The sequence below is a fragment of the Callionymus lyra genome, chromosome 1, assembly GCF_982586985.1.
Source record: "Callionymus lyra chromosome 1, fCalLyr1.hap1.1, whole genome shotgun sequence".
Lineage (NCBI taxonomy): Eukaryota > Metazoa > Chordata > Actinopteri > Syngnathiformes > Callionymidae > Callionymus > Callionymus lyra.
This window is the reverse complement of record NC_141818.1, coordinates 235,676-250,660: the sequence shown is the minus strand read 5'-3', so window position 1 is coordinate 250,660 and position 14,985 is coordinate 235,676. Positions and strand designations below refer to the sequence as shown.

The 14,985-nt window shown below is 39.3% G+C and overlaps 1 protein-coding gene across 3 annotated transcripts in view; it reads left to right on the top strand.

Moving 5' to 3' along the window:
* The first annotated feature begins 886 nt into the window (after positions 1–886).
* Positions 887–14,985, top strand: part of septin9b (septin 9b) — a 55,699-nt gene continuing 41,600 nt past the window's right edge. For 2 of the 3 annotated variants that reach the window (XR_015710739.1, XM_087786594.1), the window contains exon 1: positions 8,982–9,904. Coding sequence is in view for 1 of the 3 variants with exons in the window: in XM_087786594.1 (XP_087642720.1) it covers positions 9,883–9,904 (22 nt within the window). In the remaining 2 variants the exon portion in view is untranslated. Of the gene's footprint in view, positions 1,213–8,981; positions 9,905–14,985 lie in introns of those variants that run through there. The other variant, XM_087786607.1, reaches the window with a different exon arrangement.

Sequence of the window (14,985 nt, the reverse complement as noted above, 5' to 3'; positions counted from 1 at the left end):
GATTCTGACTCTGTTTGTTATACAAACACGTCTCTGTTCTCATTACGATCGTCTGGGAGAAAATCCCTGACATAGAGAGAAAGTGATTCAAACACAGGAATTCACTTCTTTTGAGTCTCAGATGATCTTGGTTCTACAAGACCTTTCTATTGTGTGTCAATCTACCGCCTGGTCCTTCAGTGTTCTTGACTTCAGTGACTTCTTATCTTCCAATATTCAAATCTGTTCTTATTCTTGAGACTTTAATCTTCATGTTGATGACGTCACATCTTGTTCTGCTAAAGAACTTTGAACTTTAACAGAAGCCTTTAATTTTGAGCAACATGTTTCTGAACCCACTCATCAAAAAGTTACTTTTTACTCTTGGCCTGAACATTTCTAATGTATCTGTACATGATGTTCATCTAATCCTTCTCTTGTTGAACCTGGACTTCATCCCTGAACCTAAGCCTTTGAAAGTTAGGTCTCAGAGGCGTGTCATCTCAGCCGATACTGCAGACAGTTTTTCTGCTATGTTTGACCGTCTTTCCTTTTGTAACCCAGTCAAAGTAAATAGTAATATAATTAGTAAAATGAATAATATCAATATAATGTTCTAACTGTGATAATTTAAGTTATAAATTATGAGTTAAAATGGTTTATTGGAATGCGTTATATTTATTCATGTATTGCGACTTTTGTTGGGGGTGGGGTTTTGTTAATGGAATAATTGATGGCGCAGGTGTGCGCGCAGGTGTGCGCGCAGGTGTGCGCGCAGGTGTGCGCGCAGGTGTGCGCGCAGGTGTGCGCGCAGGTGTGCGCGCAGGTGTGCGCGCAGGTGTGCGCGCAGGTGGCGGAGATTATAGGCCCGCCCCTGCCGAGGGAACACGGGCAGAATACCGGTGGTAGAGGGTGAAGTGGATGTGTGTCGGGGGCTGTTGACAAGAGGGGGAAATACCGTGAAACGGAACGGACAAGGGTGGCGAACGTGGATTGTCAACACGAGAATCTGGGCGGCTGTTACCTGCGCCGTGGACTTCCACACGAAGTCTGGAGAGGTTACTCGAAGTTCCCAAACATCGTCGACTCACGTGTGGTGACGAGGGTTCAGCTCACACAGTTGAACCTGAGCGGTGGCCGTCAACAACTAGTCCGTGAGCGCACCTGCGGGAAGCGCGGACGCGGTGCTGGAGCGCCCCACCGACGAACCCCCGCCCATACCTACGCTGAAAGGTACTGCATTTTTTTTATATTGTTCCCCACTCCACTGGAAGGAGGGACACTTTCGTTGGATTACGGAGCCCCCCACGCTTCAGGCCTGCAACGCCCTGGACCTTTAAAGAGCCGGCCGTGCTCGTGTGTGTGTGTGTGAGTGTGGGCCCTTGATTGTGTAAATCGCGGATGTACATACGGGTTGTTTTGGAATTTGGGTTTGTTTTTCTGCAATCCCGGTTTATGTTTGTATTTGAAAATTGCTATTATTATTATTAACTAAAATCTAAGTTTTGAATTTAAACCTTGCGTGGTGTGCTTTTATAATTATTTACCTATAGTGGTTCAAGGGGATTTATATATTAATTAAGTTAACGGACCCGAAAGCCCTCCCCTCATTATCCTGGTAAGGGGAGCGCTACACTTTGATGACTGTCCAGACGTGGACAATTTGATTCACTGTTTCACTGGTCATTGTGTTGAAATACTGAATCAAACCTGTTAAATCGAGCTCAAGTTCAGAAAAAACGGTGCCCTTGGACAAAAAAAGATCATGGAACTGGACGTCCACTAAACTTGAGGTGCATAGACTTCACCTCAGGGATCTGATGTCTTCTTACAATGAGATGGTGGAAACTGCAAGATCTGATTACATCAGGAAACTGGTAGCAGCCAATAAGAAAAACCCAAAGTGTTGTTTGACATGATTAATTCTCTCGTGTCTCCTGCTCCTCAAATCACGTCGGTCTTCTGTGAAGCTGACAGCAATGATTGTTGAGGTTTTTACTGACAAAATTAAATTGATCAAAGAGAAAATCTCTCTTTGTTTGGAACCCCTACTGTCTCTGAGCCCCTCTCCTCCTCTTGGTCCTCCTTCACTGCTGTATCTTTGGGTGATATTTCATCACTAGTGAACAAGATGAAACCCTCCTCTTGCTCAGATAACGTCCTTCCTTGTAGGCTTTTTATCAAAGTATTTGATGTAATTGGCCCCTGAGTTACCAATATGGTGAACCTCTCCCTTTCCACAGGGGTTTTTAACAATGCATTTAAACATGCCATTGTGGAGCCTCTGCTAAAAAAACAGGCTTAGACCCAACTGACCTCAGTAACCTTCAGGTCTAATTCTGATCTTCATTCTTGTCCAAGATCTTGGAGAAGGTTGTGTCTGAGCAGCTGTTCCTTGATCAGAGCGACATCCATGAGAAGTTTCAGTCTGGCTTCTGTAAACATCTACGGAGACAGTCTTACTGAAAGTGTCCAGTGACATCATGATGTTCTGGTTCTGTTGGATCTGTCCTCAGCCTTTGACACAGTTGATCACCAGCAGCTCAAGGTTCTGTTCTGGGTCCTTTATTGTTTGTACTTGATTCGTCTGGTCAAATATTGATGTTTCTTCTACATGTTTGCTGATGACATCCAGCTCTACTGTTGATCCAACTGAGCCCCAGAGGCTGAACTTAGTCAATTGTTGCTAGAAATCAAACTGTGAGTGAAAACACTTTGAAGCTAAATGTGGACAAAACTGAAACTCTGGTGATTGTTGATGATAAGATTCCAGGGTTGAGTCAGTACTTAAGCTGAGGAACCTGGTGTTTGACAAATGTCTCGAGTTCAACACTGAACAAAACTGACCACAAACTGTTAAAGTGAGAAAACAAACGTAAATGATGTCACAACATTATAATGTGTTTGTGTCGTTAACACTATTGTGTTTATTTTGTGTGTAAACAAGGATGTGTCTCGCCTGCAGTTCATACAAAACTCTGAGCCGCTCAAGTAGAAGAACTCACATTTCTCCTTCAAACTCTTCACTAGTTTCTTTCAGGATAAAATTCTTACTTTCAGATCTATTCATGGTCAGACCTTCATGATCTGATCCAGACTTACACCCCAGCTCGGGCTCTGAGGTCTGTGGATCAGAATCTACTGATGGTTCCTGAACTTCAGGACCAGAGGAGAGAAATCCTTCCAGACTGTTGCTCCTAAGCTTTGGAATGATCTTCTCTCACTCTGTGCACTTGATGATCTACTGACTCCTTCAAGAAACATCTGTGTTTGATGATCTACTGACTCCTTGAAGAAACATCTGTGTTTGATGATCTAATGACTCCTTCAAGAAACATCTGTGTTTGATGATCTACTGACTCCTTCAAGAAACATCTGTGTTTGATGATCTACTGACTCCTTCAAGAAACATCTGTGTTTGATGATCAACTGACTCCTTTAAGAAACATCTGTGTTTGATGATCTACTGACTCCTTCAAGAAACATCTGTGTTTGATGATCTACTGACTCCTTTAAGAAACATCTGTGTTTGATGATCAACTGACTCCTTCAAGAAACATCTGTGTTTGATGATCAACTGACTCCTTTAAGAAACATCTGTGTTTGATGATCTACTGACTCCTTCAAGAAAAATCTCTATGTTTGATGATCTACTGACTCCTTCAAGAAACATCTCTGTGTTTGATGATCTACTGACTCCTTCAAGAAACATCTGTGTTTGATGCTCTACTGACTCCTTCAAGAAACATCTGTGTTTGATGATCTACTGACTCCTTCAAGGAACATCTGTGTGTTTGATGATCTACTGACTCCTTCAAGAAACATCTGTGTTTAATGATCTACTGACTCCTTTAAGAAACATCTGTGTTTGATGATCTACTGACTCCTTCAAGAAACATCTGTGTTTGATGATCTACTGACTCCTTCAAGAAACATCTGTGTTTGATGATCTACTGACTCCTTCAAGAAACATCTGTGTTTGATGATCTACTGACTCCTTCAAGAAACATCTCTGTGTTTGATGATCTACTGACTCCTTCAAGAAACATCTGTGTTTGATGATGTACTGACTCCTTCAAGAAACATCTGTGTTTGATGATGTACTGACTCCTTCAAGAAACATCTGTGTTTGATGATCTACTGACTCCTTCAAGAAACATCTCTGTGTTTGATGATCTACTGACTCCTTCAAGAAACATCTGTGTTTGATGATCTACTGACTCCTTCAAGAAACATCTGTGTTTGATGATCTACTGACTCCTTCAAGAAACATCTCTGTGTTTGATGATCTACTGACTCCTTCAAGAAACATCTGTGTTTGATGATCTACTGACTCCTTCAAGAAACATCTGTGTTTGATGATCTACTGACTCTTTCAAGGAACATCTGTGTGTTTGATGATCTACTGACTCCTTCAAGAAACATCTGTGTTTAATGATCTACTGACTCCTTTAAGAAACATCTGTGTTTGATGATCTACTGACTCCTTCAAGAAACATCTGTGTTTGATGATCTACTGACTCCTTCAAGAAACATCTGTGTTTGATGATCTACTGACTCCTTCAAGGAACATCTGTGTGTTTGATGATCTACTGACTCCTTCAAGAAACATCTATGTGTTTGATGATCTACTGACTCCTTCAAGAAACATCTCTGTGTTTGATGATCTACTGACTCCTTCAAGAAACATCTGTGTGTTTGATGATCTACTGACTCCTTCAAGAAACATCTGTGTTTGATGATCTACTGACTCCTTCAAGAAACATCTGTGTTTGATGATCTACTGACTCCTTCAAGAAACATCTGTGTTTGATGATCTACTGACTCCTTCAAGAAACATCTGTGTTTGATGATCTACTGACTCCTTCAAGAAACATCTGTGTTTGATGATCTACTGACTCCTTCAAGAAACATCTGTGTTTGATGATCTACTGACTCCTTCAAGAAACATGTGTGTTTGATGATCTACTGACTCCTTCAAGATACATCTGTGTTTGATGATCTACTGACTCCTTCAAGGAACATCTGTGTTTGATGATCTACTGACTCCTTCAAGAAACATCTGTGTTTGATGATCTACTGACTCCTTCAAGAAACATCTGTGTTTGATGATCTACTGACTCCTTCAAGAAACATCTGTGTTTGATGATCTACTGACTCCTTCAAGGAACATCTGTGTTTGATGATCTACTGACTCCTTCAAGAAACATCTGTGTTTGATGATCTACTGACTCCTTCAAGAAACATCTGTGTTTGATGATCTACTGACTCCTTCAAGAAACATCTGTGTTTGATGATCAACTGACTCCTTTAAGAAACATCTGTGTTTGATGATCTACTGACTCCTTCAAGAAACATCTGTGTTTGATGATCTACTGACTCCTTCAAGAAACATCTGTGTTTGATGATCAACTGACTCCTTCAAGAAACATCTGTGTTTGATGATCTACTGACTCCTTCAAGAAACATCTGTGTTTGATGATCTACTGACTCCTTCAAGGAACATCTGTGTTTGATGATCTACTGACTCCTTCAAGGAACATCTGTGTTTGATGATCTACTGACTCCTTCAAGAAACATCTGTGTTTGATGATCTACTGACTCCTTCAAGAAACATGTGTGTTTGATGATCTACTGACTCCTTCAAGAAACATCTGTGTTTGATGATGTACTGACTCCTTCAAGAAACATCTGTGTTTGATGATGTACTGACTCCTTCAAGGAACATCTGTGTTTGATGATGTACTGACTCCTTCAAGAAACATCTGTGTTTGATGATGTACTGACTCCTTCAAGAAACATCTGTGTTTGATGATGTACTGACTCCTTCAAGAAACATCTGTGTTTGATGATGTACTGACTCCTTCAAGAAACATCTGTGTTTGATGATCTACTGACTCCTTCAAGAAACATCTGTGTTTGATGATGTACTGACTCCTTCAAGAAACATCTGTGTTTGATGATCTACTGACTCCTTCAAGAAACATGTGTGTTTGATGATCTACTGACTCCTTCAAGAAACATCTGTGTTTGATGATGTACTGACTCCTTCAAGGAACATCTGTGTTTGATGATGTACTGACTCCTTCAAGGAACATCTGTGTTTGATGATCTACTGACTCCTTCAAGAAACATCTGTGTTTGATGATCTACTGACTCCTTCAAGAAACATCTGTGTTTGATGATGTACTGACTCCTTTAAGAAACATCTGTGTTTGATGATCTACTGACTCCTTCAAGAAACATCTGTGTTTGATGATCTACTGACTCCTTCAAGAAACATGTGTGTTTGATGATCTACTGACTCCTTCAAGAAACATCTGTGTTTGATGATCAACTGACTCCTTTAAGAAACATCTGTGTTTGATGATCTACTGACTCCTTTAAGAAACATCTGTGTTTGATGATCTACTGACTCCTTCAAGAAACATCTGTGTTTGATGATCTACTGACTCCTTCAAGAAACATCTGTGTTTGATGATCTACTGACTCCTTTAAGAAACATCTGTGTTTGATGATCTACTGACTCCTTCAAGAAACATCTGTGTTTGATGATCTACTGACTCCTTCAAGAAACATCTGTATTTGATGATCTACTGACTCCTTCAAGAAACATCTGTGTTTGATGATCTACTGACTCCTTCAAGAAACATCTGTGTTTGATGATCTACTGACTCCTTCAAGAAACATCTGTGTTTGATGATCTACTGACTCCTTCAAGAAACATCTGTGTTTGATGATCTACTGACTCCTTCAAGAAACATCTGTGTTTGATGATCTACTGACTCCTTCAAGAAACATCTGTGTTTGATGATCTACTGACTCCTTCAAGAAACATCTGTGTTTGATGATCTACTGACTCCTTTAAGAAACATCTGTGTTTGATGATCTACTGACTCCTTCAAGAAACATCTCTGTGTTTGATGATCTTCTGACTCCTTCAAGAAACATCTGTGTTTGATGATCTACTGACTCCTTCAAGAAACATCTCTGTGTTTGATGATCTACTGACTTCTTCAAGAAACATCTGTGTTTGATGATGTACTGACTCCTTCAAGAAACATCTGTGTTTGATGATCTACTGACTCCTTCAAGAAACATCTCTGTGTTTGATGATCTACTGACTCCTTCAAGAAACATCTCTGTGTTTGATGATCTACTGACTCCTTCAAGAAACATCTGTGTTTGATGATCTACTGACTCCTTCAAGAAACATCTCTGTGTTTGATGATCTACTGACTCCTTCAAGAAACATCTGTGTTTGATGATGTACTGACTCCTTCAAGAAACATCTGTGTTTGATGATCTACTGACTCCTTCAAGAAACATCTGTGTTTGATGATCTACTGACTCCTTCAAGAAACATCTGTGTTAGATGATCTACTGACTCCTTCAAGAAACATGTGTGTTTGATGACCTACTGACTCCTTCAAGAAACATGTGTGTTTGATGATCTACTGACTCCTTCAAGAAACATGTGTGTTTGATAATCTACTGACTCCTTCAAGAAACATCTGTGTTTGATGATCTACTGACTCCTTCAAGAAACATCTGTGTTTGATGATCTACTGACTCCTTCAAGAAACATCTGTGTTTGATGATCTACTGACTCCTTCAAGAAACATCTGTGTTTGATGATCTACTGACTCCTTCAAGAAACATCTGTGTTTGATGATCAACTGACTCCTTCAAGAAACATCTGTGTTTGATGATCTACTGACTCCTTCAAGAAACATCTGTGTTTGATGATCTACTGACTCCTTCAAGAAACATCTGTGTTTGATGATCTACTGACTCCTTCAAGAAACATCTCTGTGTTTGATGATCTACTGACTCCTTCAAGAAACATCTGTGTTTGATGATCTACTGACTCCTTCAAGAAACATCTGTGTTTGATGATCAACTGACTCCTTTAAGAAACATCTGTGTTTGATGATCTACTGACTCCTTCAAGAAACATCTGTGTGTTTGATGATCTACTGACTCCTTCAAGAAACATCTGTGTTTGATGATCTACTGACTCCTTCAAGAAACATCTGTGTTTGATGATCTACTGACTCCTTTAAGAAACATCTGTGTTTGATGATCTACTGACTCCTTCAAGAAACATCTGTGTTTGATGATATACTGACTCCTTCAAGAAACATCTGTGTTTGATGATCTACTGACTCCTTCAAGAAACATCTGTGTTTGATGACCTACTGACTCCTTCAAGAAACATCTGTGTTTGATGATCTACTGACTCCTTCAAGAAACATCTGTGTTTGATAATCTACTGACTCCTTCAAGAAACATCTGTGTTTGATGATCTACTGACTCCTTCAAGAAACATCAGTGTTTGATGATCTACTGACTCCTTCAAGAAACATCTGTGTTTGATGATCTACTGACTCCTTCAAGAAACATCTGTGTTTGATGATCTACTGACTCCTTCAAGAAACATCTGTGTTTGATGATCTACTGACTCCTTCAAGAAACATCTGTGTTTGATGATCTACTGACTCCTTTAAGAAACATCTGTGTTTGATGATCTACTGACTCCTTCAAGAAACATCTGTGTTTGATGATCTACTGACTCCTTAAAGAAACATGTGTGTTTGATGATCTACTGACTCCTTCAAGAAACATCTGTGTTTGATGATCTACTGACTCCTTCAAGAAACATCTGTGTTTGATGATCTACTGACTCCTTCAAGAAACATCTGTGTTTGATGATCTACTGACTCCTTTAAGAAACATCTGTGTTTGATGATCTACTGACTCCTTCAAGAAACATGTGTGTTTGATGATCTACTGACTCCTTTAAGAAACATCTGTGTTTGATGATCTACTGACTCCTTCAAGAAACATCTCAACACACTTTGATTTGTGATCTTCCTTGATTCTGTGAGACTCCTGTGTTGTTCTCAGTTTTATCTTGATCTTTAAAGTATTTATTTTATTGAATATTGTTTTGATTCAGTTCTTTGTGACCCTGGTCTGGAAAAGTAAAAACATAAATGATTTACTTATTCTCGTTCAAACGTGATTCGATCATTTATCACAACAAGAGAAAACTGAAGGACAAAAGCAGGAAACGTGATGTTATGATTAAAGTGAAAATAAAAGTGAGTTTGTGCGCGCGCGAGTGTGTGTGTATTTGTGTGTGCGTGTGTGAGTGTGTGTATGTGTTTGTGTCGGAAAGTCCGGGCAGCCTGAATTAACTGACTGTCTGCCGCCCTCTATCGGTTATATTAAAGTATCACATTTCAAACTGTGTCAATAGTTTTAATGTCAATAAAGTTTAAATAACGTTCGCTTCATCGCAACACGTCACATCCTTGCATGTAATTCCAATGTTCGCCGGGCGGTGGAGACAAAGTACTGTTGTATGACTGTTAGCGAGTTAAAATAAAGATTTAAAAGTTAAAACGAGAGAAAATAAAAGAACGAAAGAAAAACAAACGTTTAAAAAGATTGAACATGTTTGTGTAACATTTGTTTTCTTTAGTTCGACTTGTTTCATTTTCTTCCTCAACAAAGAATGATTTAAGATATACATGAAGATTAACAAAACGATTGTGAAACAATGTGTAGAAGTTACAAAGTACTCGAATGTTGTCTGAGTATTTATATATTTATATTTATATATTTGATATTTCACGTTTTTTAATGTTTAAATCATTTTAAAGTCGCACATTCGTGCGTGAATGACGCGACACTACAGTCTCCGCCCCTCGCGCGCTCACGGTCCACGTCACGAGCTCGAGTGAGTATCGAGGTCTTCTTCATCATCATCAGCATCTTCTTCATCATCATCATCCTCGTCATCATCAGCGTCATCAGCGGATCTTCTTCACTCCTCACGGTCCTCATAACGATCCAGCAGCGAGAAGATCCAGTCCAGTCATCAGAACCAGGAGCATGAAGAAGACCGCGAACTCAGGTACACATGCACGCGCACACTCACACACAGGCGCGCGCACACTCTCACGCACACACACTCACATGCACACACACTCACACACAGGCGCGCGCACACACGCACACACACACTCTCACACACGCATGCGCGCGCACACACGCACACAGGCGCGCGCACACTCACACACAGGCGCGCGCACACTCTCACACACACACTCTCACACACGCATGCGCGCGCACACACGCATACACACGGCAAAAAGACTTAGAAAAGACAAAGAAATACTGAAATCTTGTTCACATGTGTTCGAGAAAAGGTCAAAATAAAGATGTTACACTAACATTAGACAGAAATACAATTGATTCATAAAAAACTCAAACGTGTTGATTCTTCGACTTTTTACTCAAATAGTTTTTCATTTTCAAATCATTTCTTCATCACGAGACACACAGTGACCTTGAAGTTGTTTCAACACAACGTAGATACATATGTCCTGACTTCTCATCTGACCTTTGACCTCGTCCAGGTGATGACTATAGAGACAGAAGCTGCTCCGACAAATGTCAACTCTTAACTTTCTCTTAATGAGACTTGACCCTCTGACCTGCAGTCACACTTGACCTCTTGACCTTCAGCTGTTGGACCATCAAAGCCTGTCATGACTGCGACTCAAACTTATTAGTTTAATTATTAGCAAAACATCATAACACACATTAATGATCACATGACACACACATTAATGATCACATGACACACATTAATGATCACATGACACACACATTAATGATCACATGACAAACATTAATGATCACATGACAAACATTAATGATCACATGACACACATTAATGATCACATGACACACATTAATGATCACATGACACACACATTAATGATCACATGACACACATTAATGATCACATGACACACATTAATGATCACATGACACACATTAATGATCACATGACACACACATTAATGATCACATGACACACACATTAGGGATCTGATGACTTCTTACAATGAGATGGTAGAAACTGCTAGATCTGATTACATCAGAAAACTGGTAGCAGCAAATAGGAAAAACCCCAAAGTGTTGTTTGACACGATTAATTCTCTCGTGTCTCCTGCTCCTCAAATCACGCCTGTCTTCTGTGAAGCTGACAGCAATGATTGTTGAGATTTTTCATTGACAAAATTAAATTGATCAAAGAGAAAATCTCTCTTTTGTACTCTGCTGTCTCTGAGCCCCTCTCCTCCTCTTGGTCCTCCTTCACTGCTGTATCTTTGGGTGATATTTCATCACTAGTGAACAAGATGAAACCCTCCTCTTGCTCAGATGACATCCTTCCTTGTAGGCTTTTTATCAAAGTATTTGATGTAATTGGCCCCTGGGTTACCAATATGGTGAACCTCTCCCTTTCCACAGGGGTTTTTAACAATGCATTTAAACATGCCATTGTGGAGCCTCTGCTCAAAAAGCCAGGCTTAGACCCGACTGACTAACTTAAGGTCTATTTCTAATCTTCATTCTTGTCCAAGATCTTTGAGAAGGTTGTGTCTGAGCAGCTGTTCCTGGATCAGAGCGACATCCATGAGAAGTTTCAGTCTGGCTTCCGTAAACATCTACGGAGACAGTCTTACTGAAAGTGTCCAGTGACATCATGATGTTCTGGTTCTGTTGGATCTGTTGTCAGCCTTTGACACAGTTGAACCAGATCCTGCTGAGAAGACTGAGGGATGAAGACTGTCTGGGTCTGTGTTAGAATGGTTCTCATCTTACCTTTCTGGGCGCAGTTTTAGTGTATCTGCCAATCAAATGAGGTCTGAATCGGCAGATCTGTTGTGTGGAGTCCCTCAAGGTTCTGTTCTGGGTCCTTTATTGTTTTTGCTGTACTTGATTCCCCTCGGTAAAATCATTCAGAGATTTCCAGATGTTTCTTATCACATTTTTGCTGATGACATCCAGCTCTACTGCTCTTTTGATCCAACTGAGCCCCAGAGGCTGAACTTAGTCAATTGTTGCTAGAAATCAAACAATGAGTGAAAACACTTTACAGCTAAATGTGGACAAAACTGAAACACTGGTGATTGTTGATGATAAGATTCCAGGGTTGAGTCAGTACTTGAGTGACTTAGGTCAGTCTGTCAAACTGAGCCTGAGAAACCTGGGTGTTGTGTTTGATAAAGACATGTCTCTTGTTCAACACTGAAGAAAACTGACCAGAAACTGTTTCCTTCAACTGAGAAAAATCTCTAAACTTAGGAAAATGTTGTCGGAACATGATCTGGATCTTATAATCCATGTGTTTGTTTCTTCTCGTCTGGACTATTGTAACAGTTTGTTTTCATGTCTTAACAAGAAGGATCGTCTCGTCTGCAGTTGATTCAGAACTCTGAGCCGCTCTAGTAGAAGAACTCACATTTCTCCTTCAAACTCTTCACTGGCTTCCAGTTTCTTTCAGGATCAAATTCTGGTTCTTACTTTCAGATCTATTCATGGTCAGACCTTCATGATCTGATCCAGACTTATACCCCAGCTCGGGCTCTGAGGTCTGAGGATCAGAATCTACTGATGGTTCCTGAACTTCTGGACCAGAGGAGAGAAATCTTTTCAGGCTGTTGCTCCTAAGCTTTGGAACGATCTTCTCTCTCTTTGCGCTTGATGATCTACTGACTCCTTTAAGAAACATCTCTGTGTTTGATGATCTACTGACTCCTTTAAGAAACATCTCTGTGTTTGATGATCTACTGACTCCTTCAAGAAACATCTGTGTTTGATGATCTACTGACTCCTTCAAGAAACATCTGTGTTTGATGATCTACTGACTCCTTTAAGAAACATCTCTGTGTTTGATGATCTACTGACTCCTTCAAGAAACATCTGTGTTTGATGATCTACTGACTCCTTCAAGAAACATGTGTGTTTGATGATCTACTGACTCCTTCAAGAAACATCTGTGTTTGATGATCTACTGACTCCTTCAAGAAACATCTGTGTTTGATGATCTACTGACTCCTTCAAGAAACATCTGTGTTTGATGATCTACTGACTCCTTCAAGAAACATCTGTGTTTGATGATCTACTGACTCCTTCAAGAAACATCTGTGTTTGATGATCTACTGACTCCTTCAAGAAACATGTGTGTTTGATGATCTACTGACTCCTTCAAGAAACATCTGTGTTTGATGATCTACTGACTCCTTCAAGAAACATCTGTGTTTGATGATCTACTGACTCCTTCAAGAAACATCTGTGTTTGATGATCTACTGACTCCTTCAAGAAACATCTGTGTTTGATGATCTACTGACTCCTTCAAGAAACATCTGTGTTTGATGATCTACTGACTCCTTTAAGAAACATCTCTGTGTTTGATGATCTACTGACTCCTTCAAGAAACATCTGTGTTTGATGATCTACTGACTCCTTCAAGAAACATCTGTGTTTGATGATCTACTGACTCCTTCAAGAAACATCTGTGTTTGATGATCTACTGACTCCTTCAAGAAACATCTCTGTGTTTGATGATCTACTGACTCCTTCAAGAAACATCTCTGTGTTTGATGATCTACTGACTCCTTCAAGAAACATCTGTGTTTGATGATCTACTGACTCCTTCAAGAAACATCTCTGTGTTTGATGATCTACTGACTCCTTCAAGAAACATCTGTGTTTGATGATCTACTGACTCCTTTAAGAAACATCTTAAGACGTTTCTATTTGTTCAGACTTTTCCTTGATTTTCTGGAACTCCTGTGTTGTTCTCAGTTTTATCTTGATCTTTAAAGTATATACTTTATTGAATATTGTTTTGATTGTTTAAGTTCTTTGTGACCCTGGTCTGGAAAAGTTCTGTATAAATAAAAATGACTTACTTACTTACATTAATGATCACATATTCATTTGATTATAGCAGAATTGTATGAGCTTCAATTATAATTGTGTTGCTGCTGCACTCACATAAAACACACACACACGCACACACACACACACACACACACACACACACATGAAGACCCAGAGGAGATAAACGCTCTCTATATATATATTGTTACGCATGAACGATCAGAGCTTTATTCACCGACGACTGACTGTCTTCAGACACGAGTTCAGTCGAGAACATTTTCTGCAGGCGAGTCGTTGACGTTAATGAAATGTTGGATATTATTATATATTTGATGTACCAATGATTATTATAATGTCAGTATTTGTGTCGTGAGTTCGTCGTCCAACACTCTCAGATGAAATGAACCAGCAGAGACGCTTAACCAGCATGAAATAGAAGGTCTTAGAAGCAGAGATTATGAAGATCTGCAGCTCGTCTGATCCATGACACGTGATCCTGAGCAGCTCCAGCAGAAACTTCATCAAATAACTTTCAATCATGTAGTTCCTGGCGCCCCTAGTGTCACAACAGAGAAACTACAGGTACATTGTTGAGTTCATCTTGAGGACAAAAGAAAGAAGTTCACGAGTCACATGATGATTGAAATCATGTGACATGATTGAAATCATGTGACATAATTGAAATCATGTGACATAATTGAAATCATGTGACATAATTGAAATCATGTGACATGATTGAAATCATGTGACATAATTGAAATCATGTGACATGATTGAAATCATGTGACATAATTGAAATCATGTGACAGGATTGAAATCATGTGACATAATTGAAATCATGTGACATAATTGAAATCATGTGACATGATTGAAATCATGTGACATAATTGAAATCATGTGACATAATTGAAATCATGTGACATAATTGAAATCATGTGACATAATTGAAATCATGTGACATGATTGAAATTATGTCACATGATTTCAATTATGTCACATAATTGAAATCATGTGACATAATTGAAATCATGTGACATAATTGAAATCATGTGACATAATTGAAATCATGTGACATGATTGAAATCATGTGACATAATTGAAATCATGTGACATGATTGAAATCATGTGACATAATTGAAATCATGTGACATAATTGAAATCATGTGACATAATTGAAATCATGTGACATAATTGAAATCATGTGACATGATTGAAATCATGTGACATAATTGAAATCATGTGACATGATTGAAATC